Raw genomic sequence first — 18919 nt, 5'->3', positions numbered from 1 at the left:
CCATAGAACTATTTTTATTTAAAATCAAAGTTGCGCGTTAAGTTTGTACGCACACTTTTTCTGGTGAGTGTATATTAAAAGTGATAAAAAAGACATTTTTGTCATAATACGTTTTGTTTTCTTCCTTCGAAAGAACTTTTCTCTTCTGTTTTTTTAATTTACAAACATTTGGGAGTCATCTAATGTCTACATTTATTTCTTGCACTGCATAATTACCATATCATAATTAATGAATCGCTGAAAATCCCAAGAATCGGAGAAAGACAAGAATTCTGTGACCGAACTCGTGACTCATGGGGAATCGCATCTTATTACGAGTTGGCAGCTCTTTGGAAGCCGTAAATGCATCCGAGTGCATCTCACGGATTGCGTGGGTGTGTTGGTGCGCGTCAATGAGTGGCAAGAGACGTCACGCATAAAGCAAAGTGTCAATGTCGAGTGATGGGAGGAGGGGGGAGAGGAGAGGTGGCGGCACTCGCTGCGTGGGCGTTGCACTCTCTGGATCTACCCCCACCTGCATAATGCAGGCCAGACAGAGACAGAGCGTGAGTGCGTGGAGATCGGCTTCCCTCTCTCACTCACACACTATCTGACGCCGGCGCATGTCGCTGCTGATGCTGCCTCTGCCATTGCACAGTGGTCCAGACAATACTTATTTGGGGCGCAATTTAAGAGCTACTTGAACCTTAAACTTAATGTTGTAGTTAAGTGAAGATGCTGGATTATCCAGATTATTTTAGCATCGAATTACAAAAGCATAACTAAAGTTCAAGTTTAAGTAGTTCAAACCTCAGTGATTCAAATTAATTTTAAATATTTGATCATACAAACTGATCGAGCTTTTGTTATTTTTAAAATGATTATGATACATTGATTTCCTCCGCACGTTCGTTTGGAAATATCAGACTTTGGTATGTCAACTTTATTAACAAAACTTTAAAATGGTTGGGTTTTAGCCCAGAAATGTGGTTCGCTTGACCATTGTGCTTTGCCGACTTCGCTGTCGCAGTCGCAGTCGCAGTCGCTGTCACTGCCGTTTTCATTTCCATTTCCATTTACACGACGATCGTTTTAAAGATCGGTCGGTCAGCGCAAAAATTTACAACAGTTTAGCTCATCTTTTTGTTGTAGTGTAGTAGTGTTGTTTTGTCATTATCAGTTTCGTGTTGTGTATGCTTTTGTGTGTTGTTTTTTTGTTTTGTTTTGTTTTGGTAGCAGCCCCTCTTGCGCCGGCAGAGCGGCAATATAAAAATTGAAGCGCATACAAGCGCAGCATTTAGTCGGAGTTCGACGCTCAGCCAGCGACACACTCTCTCCCACGCACACGCTCACGCCCACGCACACACAGCAGCCCAGGAGAGCCGGCGACGAAGAGAAGCAGAAGCAGAAGCAGCAGGAGAGGAGGTACCAGAACACGAGCAACTGCATCCCCGGGACAGCCACAACAACAAAAGAAAGCGGTAAGTGGAGAACACAAGTGGCAAGAGTGAAAAGTGCAAAAACAAATTCAGATAGAACACAAAATCAACAAACAAAATGTAACTGCAGAAAGATTGCAGAAGAATTAACGGAGCGGCGAGAGAGAGAGAGAAAGAGCCGAAGAGAATACGGGAAGAATCAGGGATGAAGAGAGTGCAAGGGAGAAGAACAGGAAGAGAAAATTGACCTGAAAGTAAGGATCGGAGGTCGTCTAAAAGTTAAGATCAAATAACAGAGATTCTTTTGAAGAATTGTTTACCAAACAAAAGCAATTTGATCTTCCGTGTCAATAAAATACTTGAAGATCGAAGGATTTTCGATCTATCTAATCGATTTTTTATAAAGTAGGTCAGTAGGGATTTGGTTCTATTTGTTTGTAATACCTAAACTGAAAGCTATTCTAGTTATTATTGTTATTATAGTTGCGACAGGGAGTGAGGGAAATGAGATCATAAGGTATACAATTACAACCAACCAACAAGGAAGTTACCAATTCATTGGGGGCGGGGCATCACTTTCGATCGAGTCTTTTCAATATTAATATTCGGTCCCTCAACCCAACCAGTTTACATGGTGCTCATTAGGCCCAATTACGTTTTCTTTCCTTTCGTTGGAGCAGCAAGTACTAATTAGGGATTTACCCAAGAGCAGTCTCTTAATTATTTTATACTTTCCCTTTAATCTTTCGTAATTTGCATATAAAGACTAAAAGGAGGAACAGCTTTGGCGTAAACTCAGGCAATTCGGTTGTTTTTCCAACTATCTTGAAAACAACATCGGAGAGAGGCAGTTAATGGAAGGAGAACACGACCGATGGGGGTTGGGGTCTCGGCACGAAGGTCGAGGTAAACACCAGCGAATTGAAACCGAAACAAAACGAAACCCAATCCTGTGTTTCGACTGACTCCCGAGATCCGAGATTCTGAGGTGCGAGAGATCCGAACGAGAACCAGTTCTCAGAAGTACGTTCAAGTGCCACTTTCTGACTGGGAAATAAACACGAAAATAACATACAAATACGCATCCATAAAAAAAACTACAAAAAAAAAGAAAGAAATGAAAATAAAACCAAAGAAACGGGCCAGGGAAATTAGCACAGAAGCGTTAAAAACGAGGTTTCGAAATCTTAGTCAGAAGACCGGGAAAAGCTTTCCATGCCCATAATCTAGATCTAGGGTCCATTGGCTAAGACACACCTAGCCCCAGACCCACACAGCTCCTCCTGTGTGTAAAGCCCATTCATTCCGCACATTGTGCATTCAAAACACATTGAGAACATCTCTAGACGAAGCTAACAAAGTCAATAAACAAAACTAGCCCCGGAACTCGGGGAACTTGGGGAACCTCACGGATCGATCGATTGATCGATCGCCTTTGGAATCCGTAAAACAATGCAAATTGGTTAGATCAACAACTGAACAGTTTTGTATTTCTTTTGAAGGTTTAACATGAACACGTTTGATACACTCAAAAAACTTGTGCAAAGGCAAATTAAAAGTGTATTCTTTTAATTACTGATTGTTCAAATGAAATTTATTCTTATTATTATTAAAAAAGAGAATTCCCAAAAATTAGAAAGATATTTGTTAAACAACCATTAACTTAATTAAATTTTGTTTCGGTGCAGAAAAAAGGTTCCCTGTTCCATTACGAAGTTTGCAAACCCATTAAAGCTATCTACTATTTATAATTACTAATTGACAATGACAAAGGTAAAAAAAAACAGGGTTACTCACGCATCTAGATAACTATAACCAGGTACAATGGAACGGAAATATGTATGGTGTTTTTTGTTATATTTTCTCGATAATTACCAACTTTTTTTATAACAATTATTTTCACTGCCTCCATTAGTAGTTGGAGTTTAGCTTTCAGGTTCGTTTTTGGGGTTTAGTTTTCGCTAGCAGAGTGACTTGTTTGGACGTTCAATGGGTTTCACTGGAAAAACCGTAATCAGAACGTAGGGAAATCCCAGGACAATAGTAACAATTGAACAAAAACAGGTACAAGGATATCTGCTACTCAGAAAGCATTTGGAAAAAAGAGTAATTCGTGGAATATTCTACTAATTTAACTATTAAGAAGTGGTTTTAGAAAACATGACATCCAGTTGTCGCTACCGGATGACACCGAAAGTACTTGACAGCACATTAAATACAGTCTATAATGGCCAGCAATAAATACTATTCTGACCTTTCAAATTTTAACTATCTGCTAGTGGTAATTATTTTTTTAAAGTAATGCTTTTTAGCTTGGTAGCCAAGCAAATAAATGGGAAAATCGTGACAGTGTCACTGGAAATGCGAGCTTTATACTCTAGAGTGGGGAATTTTCAGTCTGCCAATAAAATCTGCAGTTAATTACTTAGCAGCCCCAACCTGAATGACAGCCCGCACTGATAAGGTCTCGCTAATTACCGATTGCCGATCACTGTTTACAGATTGCGAACTATCTTTGCAGAGGTCAACCTGCTCGCAGACGTAACGATGACGCTGTCACGCTCACGACCTCATCTTTTGATGCTGCTGCTCCTGGCAGCATCCATCGTTGCTGCCTCCTGCATCGACTCCATGCCAGCCGGCAATCAGACTCTGCTGGATGTCAACGAGATTCCACAGCGCTACGATGAGGCACAGCTCTGGCGGATCTACAACATATCGGAGGCCATGCAACGCCGCGTGCCCGTGGGCCAGATGCTCGAGCAGAAGTTTGGCGGCAACATTTGGAAGGAGAACTCCAAGTTCCTGGACATCTCCATTGCCCGGGATCAGTTGAAGGCGGCGCGCAGTTTCCTCTCAGCCCATCGACTGGATGCCCAGATATTGTCGGAGAACATTCAGTCAATGATCGACGAAGAGCTGCTCGAAGGGATCCAGGCCACGGCCTCGCAGCAGGGAAAGAGAGCGAGTGAGTAGTGCAGGGGGGGCTGGGAGATATAGGAATCAAATAATCGATTCAATTGATTAAACCCCACAGAAAAGGCCACCAGGAGCAGCATGCACTGGAAGGACTACCATGACCTGGATACCATCTATAGCTTTATGCGGGAAATCCGCAGCAAGTTCCCCAACATTGTGCGACTGTATACCATTGGCCAGACGGCAGAGGGTCGTGACCTGAAGGTGCTGAGGTAGGTAGTGGCCCCAGGAGCTCCTCTTCCTAACACACTGATAACCTCTCTCTTCCCCCTAGAATCTCTGAAAATCCCCGGGAGAACAAGAAGGTGTGGATCGACGGCGGCATTCATGCACGCGAATGGATCAGCCCCGCCACGGTCACGTTTATCCTCTACCAACTGATGTCGAACTGGGAGAACCAGCCGTCGCACATCCGCGGCCTCACCTGGTACATTATGCCCGTGATGAATCCCGATGGCTACGAGTACAGCCGAAAGACGAACCGCCTGTGGCGCAAGAATCGCTCGCCTTCGCGTCAGAGTCAGTGCAGCGGCGTGGACCTCAACCGAAACTTTGATATTGGATGGAATGGCTATGGATCGTCGACTAATCCCTGCCGGGACACCTATCGCGGCTCATCGCCCGCCTCCGAGCTGGAGACGAAGGCGGTGGCTGAGTTTCTGGCCAAGCGCAAGTACAACCTGGAGTCGTATCTGACGTACCACAGCTACGGCCAGATGATCGTCTACCCGTGGGCCTACAAGGCCGTCAAGGTCAAGGACTCGAGCATTCTGCAGCGTGTGGGTAGCCTGGCGGCAGAGCGGATTGCCCAGAAGACGGGCACCACCTACAGAGCGGCGGTTACGCACGAGGTGCTCGGCATTGCCGGCGGTGGCTCCGACGATTGGAGTCGCGCGGCCCTGGGCGTCAAGTATGTGTACACCATTGAGCTGAGGGATCGCGGAGCCTATGGCTTTGTCCTGCCGCCCAGATTCATCAAGGACACGGCACTCGAGGGCTGGACAGTGGCCGAAACGGTGGCCCAGGCAATTGGACCCAGTTCCTCTGGTTAATATCTAAAGTCTGTAACTAATGTTTTATTTTTTTTAAACCCCCACCTTGTGTGCCTGCTGGAATATGTACAGTGTGTGTGCCTGTGTCTGGTGATTGCCTGTTTATGTTATAAAGTGTGCTTCTGTTCTCCTGTCGCTGTGTGAATGCTTCTGCTTTAAGGAGGGGGCCGTCTGCCTGGCTGGCTGGGTGGAGTGTTCATCCATCCAGTATGCCGGATAAATAAAGAAATTTTTGCTATTTATTACCCTAAATGGAGATGGAGTTTCCTCTGGGGGGAATACCTTGATTATGTTATTAAGGAAAGAGTGGAGGAAGGTACTATGTACCTTCTTTAAAACCAAATTCTAATTCGTAACTGTTGAATTAGAGAATAGGAATTCTTCGCTTTAAGATTCGAATATAACCATTAAGATATATTTCAACACAGGAATTTTTATATAGACCCCTTCCTCACTTGATCCTTCTCCAAATAAGATCCTCAATCTAAACCACCAGCAAATGGGAAGAATAAGGGAAGCGGTATTTAAAATCCAGTCTCACTCACCGTATCCTCATCATCGTCGGTGTTTTCCTGTGACTGCAACTCCAGCTGCGCCAAGGTGGCCGTATTGTTCTCCATATCCATATCCTTGGGCGTGGACTCCTCCGAAATGACTGACTCTGAGGGCAGGTTATCCACAAAGGCGGCGAAGCCACCCCCAGTACAGGCTCCATTACCCTCCATGCTGCCGCTCATCTGTGGCGTCATCTCCGCCACCGATGTGGGCGAGGCCGAGGACTTGGAGCCGGATCTGGGCCTGGCCTTGCCGCTGCTACCGTTGACCACGGGTGTTTTTGGCGGCACTGGAGCCGGCAAGTGCTCGATGCGATGGGTGTAGCGTGTGTTGAGCCGAATACTGCTGTGCGGCGATGCTGACGGAGGCGAGGACGGGGAGGCGTCACCGCCGACCACAGAACCATCCCCGGCGCCGGCGCCACCATTGGTTCTGAAGGCTAAGGGCTCGCTAGGCTCAGCGTGTCCCACGTCCAGGTCCGTGCCAATGCCGCCAAGACGCAGCTGTTGCTGGATGAGGCGCTCCGCCTCCTGGAGCAGCTCGTCCACGGACCGCATGTCGGTGCTGTCGGACAGGCGGCTCACCTCCTGAAAGATACTTTCCGGATCCGGGTCCGCCAGGCCGCCACAGTCCTGCTCCTTGGCCAGGAACTCGATGATAGACTTGGAGCTGCACGTGTAGTCCCGGGACTCCACCGCCTGCGTTTTCGCCTCTGCCACGCCCTGCTTCCGCGGACTGAGCACCCGCGACATGGCGCCTGAACCCGACGTTATCCGTTCGGGGATCGGGATGTAGATGTAGGTGAAGAAGAAGGCTTTTTTGCGTTTTCACCTCGAACTTTACGCTTTATTTTTGTTTGTTCCGTGCGCGCGTGTGTGTGAGCGTGCGTCTGCCGAACGTGTTTGTGTTTGCTATTAACAAAAAAAAAAAAAAAAAAAACGAACCGAGAACTATGTTTACTATGACGCTCTTTCCGGGCGTAGGGTTTTGACACGGGATTTGAACGCGCTGCGAAGGGATACGGGTTCGCGTGGGTACAGGCACTAGACACAGCGCGGCGCAGCGTCAGTTGGGCCGTGGCAACAACATTTATTCACTTTTTTTGGGACTCGCAAACAATTTTTGTTTGTACAATACGCGGCAGTGTGACCGTGTTTCAGGGCAACCGAAATACCGCGTAGCGTGCGTGAGTGGCCTCGTGTGATATCGATAAGCTTGAACCAATATATAATTTGCTTGTTTAATATAATTAGTATTAGTATTTAGTATTTAATTAATTGTAAGTAGTTATATAGGCCTTCTTTTATATTTTTAACTCTTCTCGACCACAAAACATCCATGTTGTCAAAAAGTTCTTGAAACATCGATTATATTTGGCGACTATCGATGATTCGATAATTCATTCGATAAAATCCCATAGCTTTAAACTTATAACCAAGTGAAAAAAGGATTAATTTTAATTCGGAAAACATTCCCATAAAAATCATAGTTTAAAAAAGTCATAACTAAGCTTTAAAGTCATAAAAAGCTAAGTCATTTTATGTATATCTGTAAACATATTTGGGCTTTTATTCTTAATTTCCGTTTTATCTTCAACTTCGGCTTCGTTTCATTTCGTTTTGTTTTTTTTAGTTTTCTTTTTTATACAATTTTTACATATCTACAACATAAAATTGGGAATTCAGCTTGATGAATGGTATTCGGGAGTGGAAAACGGGGGAAGAGCTTTCTTCTTAGTTTCTTATATTCTTTAGCTAGCCAAGGTACATAATATCGTAAAAGGAGTCGACGCAGGGAAGGCCAGATTGAAGATTTAAGTAGTGATTGGTACGGTTAGTCCTGCTGAGCCGCCGCCGACTCTCCCTCGCTATTATTGTTGCTGCTGCTGCTGCCCAATATCCAGTCCATGAGCATCATCGAAGGCGAGCGGAGCGCGGGCTGGGCTGCAGATTATTGGATGAGTTTTCTGGGATCTTAGCGAGTCACTTGATGGTTGGTTTATGGTCGCATCCACTCACTAAGATCCACGCCGACGGTTGGCGGCGGTTGCGAAGGCACTTGCTGTGGTCCCGCTCCCGCTCCGGTTACCTGCTTGGCCATGTCCTTTTGCAGCTGGAGCATCTGCTGCAAACGCTGCTCGCGTTCATCTACGATGGCCTTGTCCTTGGAATGCTTCACCGTCTGAAGCTCAGCCAGCCTGGGAGAGCAAGGTGGAAGAGGATGCAGAAGGTATAATTGAATAGTTCTAATGTATCTTATATCAATCTGGGACTCACTTTTGCTTCAGGTCACTCCTGCCGGCGGCGGATGCTGCCACGCTCTGCTGCTGCGTTTCCGCGCCGCTGCTGCTCGCAGCGCTGCTCTGCTGACTGGGAGTGCCCGACGAAGCTGCGGGGGAGAGAAGAGAGACGGACTTTAGTGTTGCTTATCCCCCAGAGAATCCTGGCTGCTACTCACCTTCGTCGCTGACGCGGCTCCTTTCTGTTTCCAGCTGACGTAGCGTGTCCGATAGCTTCAGCTGCAGATGATCCCGCTCCTCGAGCAGCTGCACCAGCTCCAAAATCATCTCCTCGACGCGCATATCCCGCTGATGGAGCATCATTAGAGCATAGTCCAGATCCGCCTTCAGCACATACTCGGGCAGGGGTTCGCCGCTGCTCAGCGACGGTGGTCCTCCTGCCTGGGCTGAGGGTGCCGTGTTTCCGCCACTACCACCACCAGCACGGTTCTGTAGCCGGAAGGGATCGTACTGGGCGGCCAGGCGGGCATACTCCGCGGACCGTATGGCCAGCTGCTCCTTGAGCGTCACAATCTCCATTTCCTGTGTTTCGAGCGCCTTTTGCATCTTCAGCATCATGTCGTCGCCAGCTTGCGGGGTTGCTGTTGCCTCCACACTCGACTGGGACTGCGACTGCGACGGCGTCTGCAACTGTGACTGCTGGCTGATCTCCTCCAGCTGCGCCTTGAAGGCCGCCTCCCGCTGGACGAGATGCTCCTGCCAAATGCTGGCCACCTCGCTACACTTTTCCTCCACGACCTGCTCCCATCGCTGATTGATGGTGGCTAGATCAGGCAACTGTTGCTGGGAAGCGGTGCCTTGCTGCATCACCTCTAGGGAACGTCGCAGTTCGGTGATCTCTATGTTCTTCGTGTCCAGCTGTAGCAGTGTCTGCTTCATCTTATCCTCCAGCTCCAGGCTGCTCAGGACGTGATTGTTGAGCACACGCAGCTCCTCTTCCATATCGGACTTCTCCTGCTGCAGCTGCTGGCACTGGGCGAGAAGCTGCTCGGTGTCGGCAGCAGGAGGAGCGGGCTGTGAATGCTCCTCCTCCCTGTCCTCCTCCAGTCGCTTGATTTGCATGCGCAGCATCTGGAGCTCTTGGTTTTTGGTTAGAATCTCAAAGACCAGCTTCTCCGTTTGATCCTCGCGCATCAGCTCCTCGATGCGCTGCTTCAGATGCACAATTTCCGACTCCTTCTCCTGCAACTGGGCCATCTGCTCATCGTGCTCATGGTGGCTCATGGTGGCTGCGCCATGGCGCAGTGCCTCCAACTCGACTTGGTCGCGGGAGAGCTTAGCTTCTAGTTGTGCGAGCTGAAGCTGCAGTTGCTGAAGCTCAGCTTGGAGGCCCTGCTGGCTGCTCTCCTGCTGGACTTTCAGGGCTCGGAGGTGTTCCACTTCGCCCTGAAGGTTTCTCAGGTGTTCCACCTCCGCTTTTAGGCCCCTCAAGTGCTCCACTTCGCTCTGCAGGCTCCTTAGCTGCTCCACTTCAGTCTGAAGGCCCCTCAAGTGCTCCACCTCGCTCTGTAGGCCCCTTAGCCGCTCCACCTCCGCTTGGAGACTCCGCATCTGCTCCTGCTCCACCTGGTGGCTCTGGGAGCTCTGCTTATCCTGCTGCTGATCCTTCTGCTCCTTGCTAGATCTCAGGTACTCGATTTCTGCCTGAGCCTCAGCAAGGCAGTTCCTTAGCCGGCTCAGCTCATCCTGCAGCTCCCGCTGGACAACCTCCTGTGCCTGCTGCTGCTTCAGTATCTCCAGTTCCCGCTCCCGCAGCTGCTCCTGTACCTGCTCCCATTGAGCCTGCGACTGGGCGGCCGTTTCCTCCGCCAGCAAAACCAGGCGACGCTCCTCCTTCAGTCGCTCCTGTAGATCCTGGCATTCGGCATTCAGTTCCTGATTCTCATCCTGCAGATTCTTCAGCTCTTTGGAGGGAATAGAACTTGAAGAAGCTGGAATTGGCACTGAAGCCGAGGCCGGATCTGCTGCGGGTGCCGGTGCAGACTCTGCTGTGGTGGTGACCTCTCCCCACTGATCCAGTTGACTGACCTTTGCCTGAAGCTCTCGTATGCGTGCCTGATACATCTGCACATCCATATCCTGACGCTCCTTGAGCTCTGCCATCCGCTCATTGCCCGCTGTCAAGACATCGATGCGTTTCGCCAGCTTCTCCTTTTCCAGGAGATGCTGCTGCAGCTGCTCCTCAGCCTTGGCCTGGCGGGACTCGTGGAGCTGCAACTGATGCTTCAGCTCCTCGATAATGGCCGTATCCAGATCGTTGTCCAGGGCGAGGGGAGCGGGAGTGGGAGTCGTCGCTGCCTTTGTCTTGTACTCCTTGAGGCGCTTCATCAGCTTGGCGGTTTTCGTTTGCAGCTCCGTCTTTTGCTGCTCGGCAGTGGCCAGCTGCTGCTCCAGTTGGGCTATCCTGGCCTGCAGAGGCTCCAGGGGAGCCGCCTCGGTCCATGGATCGTCATCTAAGCTGAAATCGATGGCCTGTTGCTGCTGTTCTGGCTTTGGCTGGCATAAATAGGCCTTTTTGGGCTGGATAAGTGGCTCCTCGACGGGCTCTGTCTGCGGCAGTCCGAGCTCCGTGGTTGTCTCGCCAAAGAACATGCCCAGTGTGGGAGCAACTGCAGGTGGAGCCTGAGCAGGTTGTATAAGCCTTTCCACCGCGGCCTGCCGCTCCTGATCTTCCTTTTCTCTGATCTGAAGCTCCAACTCATTGAGGCGCCGCTCCAGCTGCATGCGTCGTTCCTCCTGCTCCGCCAGGCTTTGATTGCGCGCCAAGAGCTTGGTTTCCAGATCCTGGGCATGCTTTTCCAAGTCAGAAACGTTTCGCTGCAGTGCCTCAATGGTGGGTGGGGCATCCATGGCGGGCGAGGCCTGATTGGGAGCCACCCTCAGAGGCTGGGCAACAAGCTCATCAAACGGTGAAGGAGCAGCCAGGGCGGCATCGTTGCCAAAGAAGAGCGAGGAGGGAGCTGGAAGAGGCAGCTGCCTGGTCAGCTGTGCCTGCAGCTCGTTCAGCTGTTCCGTCAGCCGCTTGTTCTCCGTCTCGATGTACACCTGATCGTCGGTTTGGTTCTGTCCCAGGGTGTCCAGCTCGGCGATCTGCTGTTGCAGGGCCTGCAGCTCCTGGCTGTGATTGGCGCACAACGCATCGATCTGTGCCCGCAGGTGGTCCGCCTCTGTCTTATCCTGGATGGCCTGCATACGCAACTCTTGCAACTCCAGGACATCCTGCTCTGAGCTGGCTTGCTGCAGCCTCAGCAAGTTCACCTCGCGCTCCAGCTCCTGCATGTCCTCGCTCTGGCGCTGCAGTTCCTCCGTACGCTGTGCCAGTTGCTCCTCGGTCCGCTCCAGCTGCTGCAGCAGGTTGGTGGCTCGCACTGCGTTCACACTTAGATCACACTCTATCTCATCCAGCTCCGTCGTTTTGGCCGCCAGCTTGGCATCGTACACCTGGCGCTGGCGCTGCAGTTCAGCCTCCTTCGCCGCCAGCTGTTGCTGCAGGTCGGCCAGCTCCTCCTGACTATGGTGGCTCAGCTGCTCCCGCTCTGCCTGCGCCTTGGCTGTCAGCTGGGCGTGTTTCGCTTGGAGGTCTGCATATTCACCGCGCAGGCTTGCCAGTTGCTCGCGTGATTCCTCGGCCCGGGCGCCAAACTCCGCCAGTTGGTGACGTTGCTCCTCCTCCCTTTGGCTGAGCTCTTGGAGGCGCTGCTGCAGCTGTTGGTCCAGCTGGAGCTGCTGCTCAGCCTGCTCGTTTCGCTCCCTCAGCTCCTGCTGAAGGCTCTGCACTCTTTCGTCGGCCTCTGCCTGGTGATGGGCCTGACTCGCGGCCTGCTCCTCGAGGACTGAGCTCCTGGCCTGCAGGGCAGCAATCTGCGCCTCCAGTGACTCAATGTAGGAAGCGTCCTCCTGCAGCTTGGCCTGGATGCCCTCGTGGATCGTGTTCAGCCGGGAGATGGTCGCCTCGAAATTGGCCTTGTCACGGGTGTACAGCTGATCCAGCAGCGAGTGCTGCTCCTGGGCGGCAGTCAGTTGAACCCGCAGCTGGTTGTGCTCCTCCTCACTCACCGTGGCCGCTGTAGGGGGTATCGCTGCATCCAAGGTCTGTTGGCGAAGGACAGCGATCTGAAGAGCAAGGAAAAATTAGAATTTGAGACCTTCTTTGGGACACTCAAATATATAAAACTCACCTCGGCATCCTTTTCCACGCGAAGCTGCTCCAATTGCTGCTCGGCGGCTGGGTGGCTCTGACGCAGCTGCTGGAGTTCCCGCTGCAGCGACTGGATGGTGGCATTGCGGTGCTTGATCAGCTCCTTTGACTTGTCAAACTTGATGGACTTGGACTCCAGCTGGCGTCGCAGATCCTCCAGAGCGGGCTGCTGCTCGGTTAGCTGCTGCTGTAGGCTCTTTACTTCCGCAGAGAGCCTAGCTACCTCCTGTCCCATCTGGAAGACCTCCTGCTCGGCCTCCTGGCGTTCGCGTCGCAGCTCCTTGTTCTCGAGACTGGCCTCCTGGAGCTCAGCCTGGCGCTGGTCAAGCAGCTGCTCCTGCTCTTGGAGCTGCTGTTGGAGGTTACGCATGGCATCACGATTCTCAAGATTCACGTGGATCTTGGCCTTGAGCTCTTCGCTGAGCTTGCTGACCTGCTGCTGCAATTGCTCCACCTCCACAGGGGGTTCCTTTAGCTGCTGCTGCTGCTCCTGCTCCTGCTGCTTCTCCTGTAGTTCCCTTACCTTCTCCTCCAGTTCCGCGTTCTCCTGGGCGCGCTTCTTGAGATTAAGGGCATACTTCTTGAGCTTCTCCCGCAGCTCACGGCTCTTGTGCTGCTCCTCCTGGCGCGTCTGCTCCAGGCCCTGATAAAGTTCCTGAATCTGCTGGTTCAGCGCATCGATGGTCTCCTGGCGGGCTCCCAGCTCACTCACCTGCTGGGCGGCCAGGCTCTTGCTGATCCTCAAAGCCTCTCGCAGCTGCTCGGGACTGGGGTCCTGCTCCTGGCTCCTCCTGAGCTCACGCAGCTCCTTGAGCTCCTCTTGGGCCGCCTGCAGCTCCAGCATCTTGAGATTGAGACTGTGCTCGCTCTCGCTCAGGTTCTCGATAAGCTGCTGCTTTTGCTCGGCCACCAAGGCCTGGAGTATGCTCAGTTCACCCTCCAGCGACTCGTTGCGCGACTCCAGCTCCCGTCGCAGGCGGGTGAGCTGCTCCAGCTGCTTCTCGTGGTTCATTTCCTTGGCATTCAGCTGCTGATCGAACTGTTCGGCCTGTTGCTGGTGCTGCGTGATCTCGTTCCTCAGACAGGCTTGGCTTTCTCTCAATTCTCGGATCTCCTCCTGCTGCTCCGTCTGGGCGTTGCGGGAGTCCTCCAGGAGGGACTGCAGGTGCAAGAAGTCCTCCTCCTGATGCATTGTGCTTGCTTCTACGGCCTGCAGCTGATGTTGCGTGATCTCTTCCCTTAGACGAGCCTGGCTTTCTCTCAATTCTCGGATCTCCTCCTGCTGCTCCGTCTGGGCGTTGCGGGAGTCCTCCAGGAGGGACTGCAGATGCAAGAAGTCCTCCTCCTGATGCATTGTGCTGGCTTCTATGGCCATTAGTGACTCCCTCTCGGGATAGCTCTCTCTCTCCCTTAGCTCCTCCAGTTCCCTGCTCAGCCGGGAGATCTCCGCCTTGAGCTCCGCATTTTGGGCGGTCAGCTGCTCGTACTCGGCCAGGGCCTTGCCATTGGGCGCTGTCACCGCCACCACGGTCTCTACCACAGTCACCGTCTCCACCGCCGTGCTGGCTTCCTTGACCTTGTGCAGAAGCTCGCTGAGCTGCGTGTGACAGTTCTTGGCCTCCTTGGCCAGCTTCTTGGATACATTGAACTTGGCCTGCCGGTCGTTGGCCCGGCGATAAGCCTCCAGCTCCGAGTTGAGCTTGCTCAGTGACTTCTCGCACTTGTCTAAGAGGACAGGTCCGCCGGCGTCCCCGGCATCCAGGGTGGCCACCACCTCCGACGAGCGCTGCAGGGAGCTCAGTTCCTGGGAGAGATTCGAGGAGGTTGAGGTGGATGAGAGTAGATCCTTCTCGCGCTCACGGTCTCTCTCGCGCTGGAGCAGCTGCAGGGAGGTGGAGCTCTCGTCCAGGCGAAGCTGCAGCTGGGCATTCTCTGCGGAGAGGTGCTCCAGCTTGTCTAGGACCTCGCCACGCTCCTGGGTGAAGAGCTCCAGGCGCTCCCTCAGCTGGGAGAGGGTCTCCTGATCGTCCTGGTCGGTTTGGGTCAGCTCGCTCACCTGGCTGGGCACTGCGGGATCCTGCTCCTCTGGGTGCTGCTGCTGCTCCTGCTCCTCCAGCTGCTGCCGCTCCACAATCTCTATGGACTCCGCGGAACTGGACGAGCTGAGCTTCTCCAGCTTGTCAAGCAGCTCCATGTTCTCGCTAATGTAATGCGAGAGCTTCTTGTCCAGCGTTTGCTTCTCGCTCTGCAGGGTCTCCAGCTGCTGGCGCTGCTCCTGGGCCTCGCTCTCCAGCTGCTGGACGCGCTGCGTCAGCTGCTGCTCCTCCAGCTGGGCCTCGCTCAGCTCGGACTCGACCCGCGCGGACTCGTGGCCCTGCTGAAGGGCCTCCAAGGCCTGCTGGAGCTCCAGTTTTTGCTCTTCCAACAGGCGGATGGCCTCCAGGTGGGAGGAATTCGGCAAATCAGCCAGCTCTTCCTGCTGCGACCTGTCCATGCTGGCCAGCTGCCACTGGCCCTTCTCATCCTCCAGCACCGTTACCCGCTGTTGCAGCTCCTCGTTCTCCGCCGAGAGCTTCCGCAGGAGCTGTTGCTGCCCCTCTTCGGACTGCAGCTTCTGCAAATTCTTCTCCGCCTGCTTGCACTTGAGCTTCAGCTTGATGTTGGCCTTGTTGGCCTCGTCCAGCTTCTGCTTCAGCTGCTGCAGTTCTTCCTCCGGCATCTTTTCCGCCGGATCGTCGAGGAAGAGTGGCTTGCTCTTGCGACTGCTTTGTGCCAGCTTATCCTCGAGGAGGCGCAAGTTGACATTCAGTACATTGAGTTCCGTCGTCTTCTCCGCCAGCTCTTCGCTCTGTTCGGCCATCTTCGCGGTTTGGCCGGCTATGGTAGCCTCCAGTTCTTCGAGCCGCTGGACAACACTGGCATCGCTGATGTGAAGCTTCTGTTGGGCGGCCGCCGCCTGCCGCAGCTCTTCGTTGACGGCAAGCAGCTCGGCCTGCTTATGGCTGAGCTCTTGCAGCTGCTTGGCCAGCTCCTGGCTGACCTGGGCGTCCGTGGTGGTGACCTGCTCTGCCTGCGTCTCCCTCTCTCTTTCCCTCTCTCTGTCCCTCTCTCTCTCCCGCTCCCGAGCCGCGCTGAGCTCTTCCTGGAGCTCGCTGCGTGTCGTCTCCAGCAGGTCGTTGATGTTCTCCAGCTCTGCCAGGCGTTCTCTCAGCACCAAGACCTCTGCCTGCAGGCGGGAGTTCTCCTGCTCCTGCAGGGTGTTTTCCTGCTCTGGCTGCTTCTGCTCCTGGTTGAGCCGCAGCTGCTCAAGCTCTTCGTTTCGCTGGGTGAGGGTGCGCTGCAGCTCGGCACCGGACAGCTCCAATTGCTCAATGAGGTGGGCGCGGCGAGTGAGCTCCGCGCGTTGTTCCTGCAGCTCCTGCTCTTGCCGGCTCTGCTTCAGCTCCGTCAGCTTCATGCGGCTCTTGAGCATCTTTACGTGGTTCTCGTCCAGCGCTCCGGGTTCATGGCGTCCCTGGGCCTCCAAGTCCAAGGCGGAACGATGGCGAGAGACGGGCGTAGCCGTCACCTGCCTCAAGTCCGTCATCGAGGAGCCAGAGCCCAGTTCGGGGCCGGTGCCCATGCCAGTGTTAGTCCTCGGGCCAATGCCCAGCGTCTTAACTGAAAGCAGGGACTTGGCCATATCTCGTCTTCGCTGCTCTATCAGAGCTCTGGTCTGCTCCGTGCGTTGGGTCAGCATGAGGAGCTTTTCGTTGCCGCTGGAATTCTGGAATCCAGAGACATCCGGTGAGGCCATCGTGTGCTTCTCCTTGCTGGACGCGGCCAGGGGTGTGGAGGCATCTACGGGGCGACTGGGCAACTGGGTCTGTCCTAGCGAAGTCTCCATGGAGTAATGACGCCGCCTGTCGTCCTGTGATTGCCGCGCGCGCTCCTTTAAGGCAGTAAGGCGCTCCTAGTAGTAAGAAGGAGTAGGTTAGGATTGGTTTAAAGCTTCAGGAGGATTCTGGGGTATTCCCAGGCTCACCTGCTGCTTGAACATGTTCTCCTTAAGACTGTCCAGACGGCCCTTGCTCCTCGTCGTCGTTGCAGTGCCAGCGGATACATTCTATGGAAGAAATGATCGAAAATGAGTGAAAATCATGCAGAATAAGTACTTTAAAGAACACGAATCAAACTAAATCTCGAAACTAAGCTGGTTTCTATGGTAATAGAATCCAAGGTGCTTGGAGCTCTTCCTCAATTGGATAATCTACCCAGAAATGGGCAAGTTTTGCTTGTGAAGCACCATTCCCAACCGTTTTCCAAAGCCTTTAGAAGCTCTTCCTTGGACTGGGAACTCACCTGTAACGTGGACAGGTCATTTGAGCTGCCCGTTAAGTGTATATCAGCCTCGCCGTCGTGTTCGTGGTGGTGCGGCTGCCAAAAGTAAACAAAACACAACTCTTTAAAAACCTTCAGAGCTCGATGAGGCGTAACAGCAAATTACCTGGACGATGGAAAAATCGTAGAAAGTCTCCAGGGCAGCCGCCGCATCCGTGGCCGAAGATGTAGCGTCTTCCGCCATCGCTCGTTCGTTCGTCGAATTAATTACTAAATATTTGTATAAACTTTTCTAACTAGTCTCTAAGCCGTGCAATGTAATCAACACACAAAAGAAAAAAGAAACACCAAAATTACGAGCACTTAAAAACTTAAAACTAGAAACAAAACAAGCACGGAGGGGGCGGGGATGTCGAAGGAGCACTGGCTATCTGGCCACGGAACGATGGTGATGATGATGATGATATATCCAATCTTTCGGGGGCTGCGCAGCTCTAGCTATCGACATTGACTGCAACGAGAGAGCACAGGGATCTTTGTTTACCATTGGGGCAGCTTAATCTCCCTTCGAAATCTTCAAAAGTCTTTGCTATTTGTTGTTTTCGTTTTTCTTTTTCTTTTTGGCAATTCGTGGCACTGACGTGTGCACGTCCCCTTTGCCTGCGCGCTGGTGTGTGTGTGTGCCAGCCTCTGTTTTGTATACGTGTACGTGTGCGGACGGGTGTGAGTACATGCGTGCGTGTGCTGTTTTGCCTGCTTCCCCGCTTTCCACAGCACTGTTTGTAACGGCCCAATCACTGGCAACTCGATCGAGCCCCATTCGCATCGGCGATAATCGCTGTTTCGGCTCAAGTTTCTTATATTCTTACCAATTCTAATTAATGCCTTCGGGGCCCAGGCGTAAAAACAAATCGAAACCAGGGCTGGCGCAACCACTACTGAAACAGTAAACGTTGCCGGGTGAATGCCACTTTTGTGTGGAAGAAGAAGACCATGGTGCAAATATGTAGGGTGGTCTCAAACAGCTGCTGACGATAACGATAGACTACTGAAACGGTAAACGATGCCGGGTGAATGCCCCTTTTGTGAGGAAGAAGCAGTCCATGGTACAAATATGTAGGGTGGTCTCAAACAGCTGCTGACGATAACGATAGACTACTGAAACGGTAAATGTTCCGGGTGAATGCCACTTTTGTGAGGAAGAAGAAGTCCATGGTGCAAATATGTAGGGTGGTCTCAAACACCTGCTGACGATAACGATAGACAAACCAAATTATAATAATTAAATTAAATTTATGCCAATAAGTACCCGGTTAAATAAAGCGATTGCAAGCGAATGAGACAATATATACAGAGAGACAACATATACATGAGGAGTGCTGTGCAACATTTGCTTTCCGCAATGCTAAGATGTAACAGTTTTTCAAAAATATTTATCGGGATAACACAAAAATATGTTTTATCTTATGAACATTGTCTCAAAGTACAATTTGGATTTTGGTATTTATTTACATCTTTTATTTACATTTTTTATCTAAATACAAACAGTGGAGGAAGAATAAATATCAAATATGAATATTTTTTCAAGGTTTTCGTTTTCAAATAAATATATGTATATAATTTATATTGTTAATTGCGAGGGTATATAAACTTTGGCGTACCGATGTTAGCTTCTTTTATAATAATTAGTGTTACATACAACATTTTTGGGTTTAAGTAAAGGTCACCTGGTTCAATATACAAGTATATATATTATATCATCTGAGAAAAACAAACATTTCGTCAAGAACTAAAACAATCAACACTGGCCTGAGTTAAATGCATAAAACAAGTTTAAGTTACGCTTTAAGATTAATAAACAATACAGTTTGGGAGTATATATGTGTATAATAAGTAGAGGAACCAGCAGACTAGATGCTCGAGACATAAGTAACAACCTCCGACAAATATCTTTAAACAACAGAAAGCAAAATCTCAAATCTTTTACGAAATTTTTGACTTTGTGAAGAGGAGACGATAGACTACTGAAACGGTAAATGTTCCGGGTGAATGCTACTTTTGTGTGGAAGAAGAAGTCCATGGTGCAAATATGTTGGGT

General features: G+C 51.2%; 3 protein-coding genes across 5 annotated transcripts in view; 1 reads left to right on the top strand and 2 right to left on the bottom strand.

The window, feature by feature from the left end:
- Window positions 1-7183, bottom strand: part of LOC110183058 (uncharacterized) — a 35288-nt gene extending 28105 nt beyond the window's left edge. Inside the window, exon 1 of the mRNA XM_086839881.1 lies at window positions 5995-7183. Coding sequence (XP_086696007.1) covers window positions 5995-6756 — 762 coding nt within the window. The 5' untranslated portion in view covers window positions 6757-7183. The remainder of the gene's footprint in view (window positions 1-5994) is intronic.
- On the top strand, window positions 1042-5701 carry LOC110183060 (carboxypeptidase B). Of its 3 annotated transcripts, none has more exons than XM_020951246.2 (4): window positions 1042-1460; window positions 3940-4386; window positions 4456-4609; window positions 4672-5701. In XM_020951246.2, exons 2-4 carry the CDS (start codon window positions 3966-3968, stop codon window positions 5447-5449), a joined length of 1353 nt encoding a protein of 450 aa, XP_020806905.2. In that variant the 5' UTR covers window positions 1042-1460; window positions 3940-3965; the 3' UTR covers window positions 5450-5701. The 3 variants fall into 3 exon arrangements, with proteins under 3 accessions (XP_020806905.2, XP_086696008.1, XP_086696009.1); XM_086839882.1 differs by having other exon boundaries at window positions 1052-1460; window positions 3920-4386; XM_086839883.1 differs by lacking the exon at window positions 1042-1460 and adding an exon at window positions 2431-3882.
- A 357-nt stretch (window positions 7184-7540) lies between the features above and the next one.
- lva (lava lamp) lies at window positions 7541-18033 on the bottom strand. Its single transcript, XM_020951262.2, has 9 exons — window positions 17691-18033; window positions 16988-17332; window positions 16843-16917; window positions 16526-16606; window positions 12482-16453; window positions 8462-12416; window positions 8281-8392; window positions 8023-8201; window positions 7541-7947 (listed from the first exon to the last, which is right to left on the bottom strand). The coding sequence occupies exons 2-9, from the start codon at window positions 17063-17065 to the stop codon at window positions 7838-7840; spliced, it is 8562 nt and encodes a 2853-aa protein (XP_020806921.2). The 5' UTR covers window positions 17066-17332; window positions 17691-18033; the 3' UTR covers window positions 7541-7837.
- Between the last annotated feature and the right edge of the window lie 886 nt (window positions 18034-18919).

The sequence above is a fragment of the Drosophila serrata genome, unplaced genomic scaffold (assembly GCF_035046125.1).
Source record: "Drosophila serrata isolate PLE 108 unplaced genomic scaffold, ASM3504612v1 contig_378, whole genome shotgun sequence".
Classification (NCBI taxonomy): Eukaryota; Metazoa; Arthropoda; class Insecta; order Diptera; family Drosophilidae; genus Drosophila; species Drosophila serrata.
This window is presented reverse-complemented; position numbering and strand designations above follow the sequence as displayed.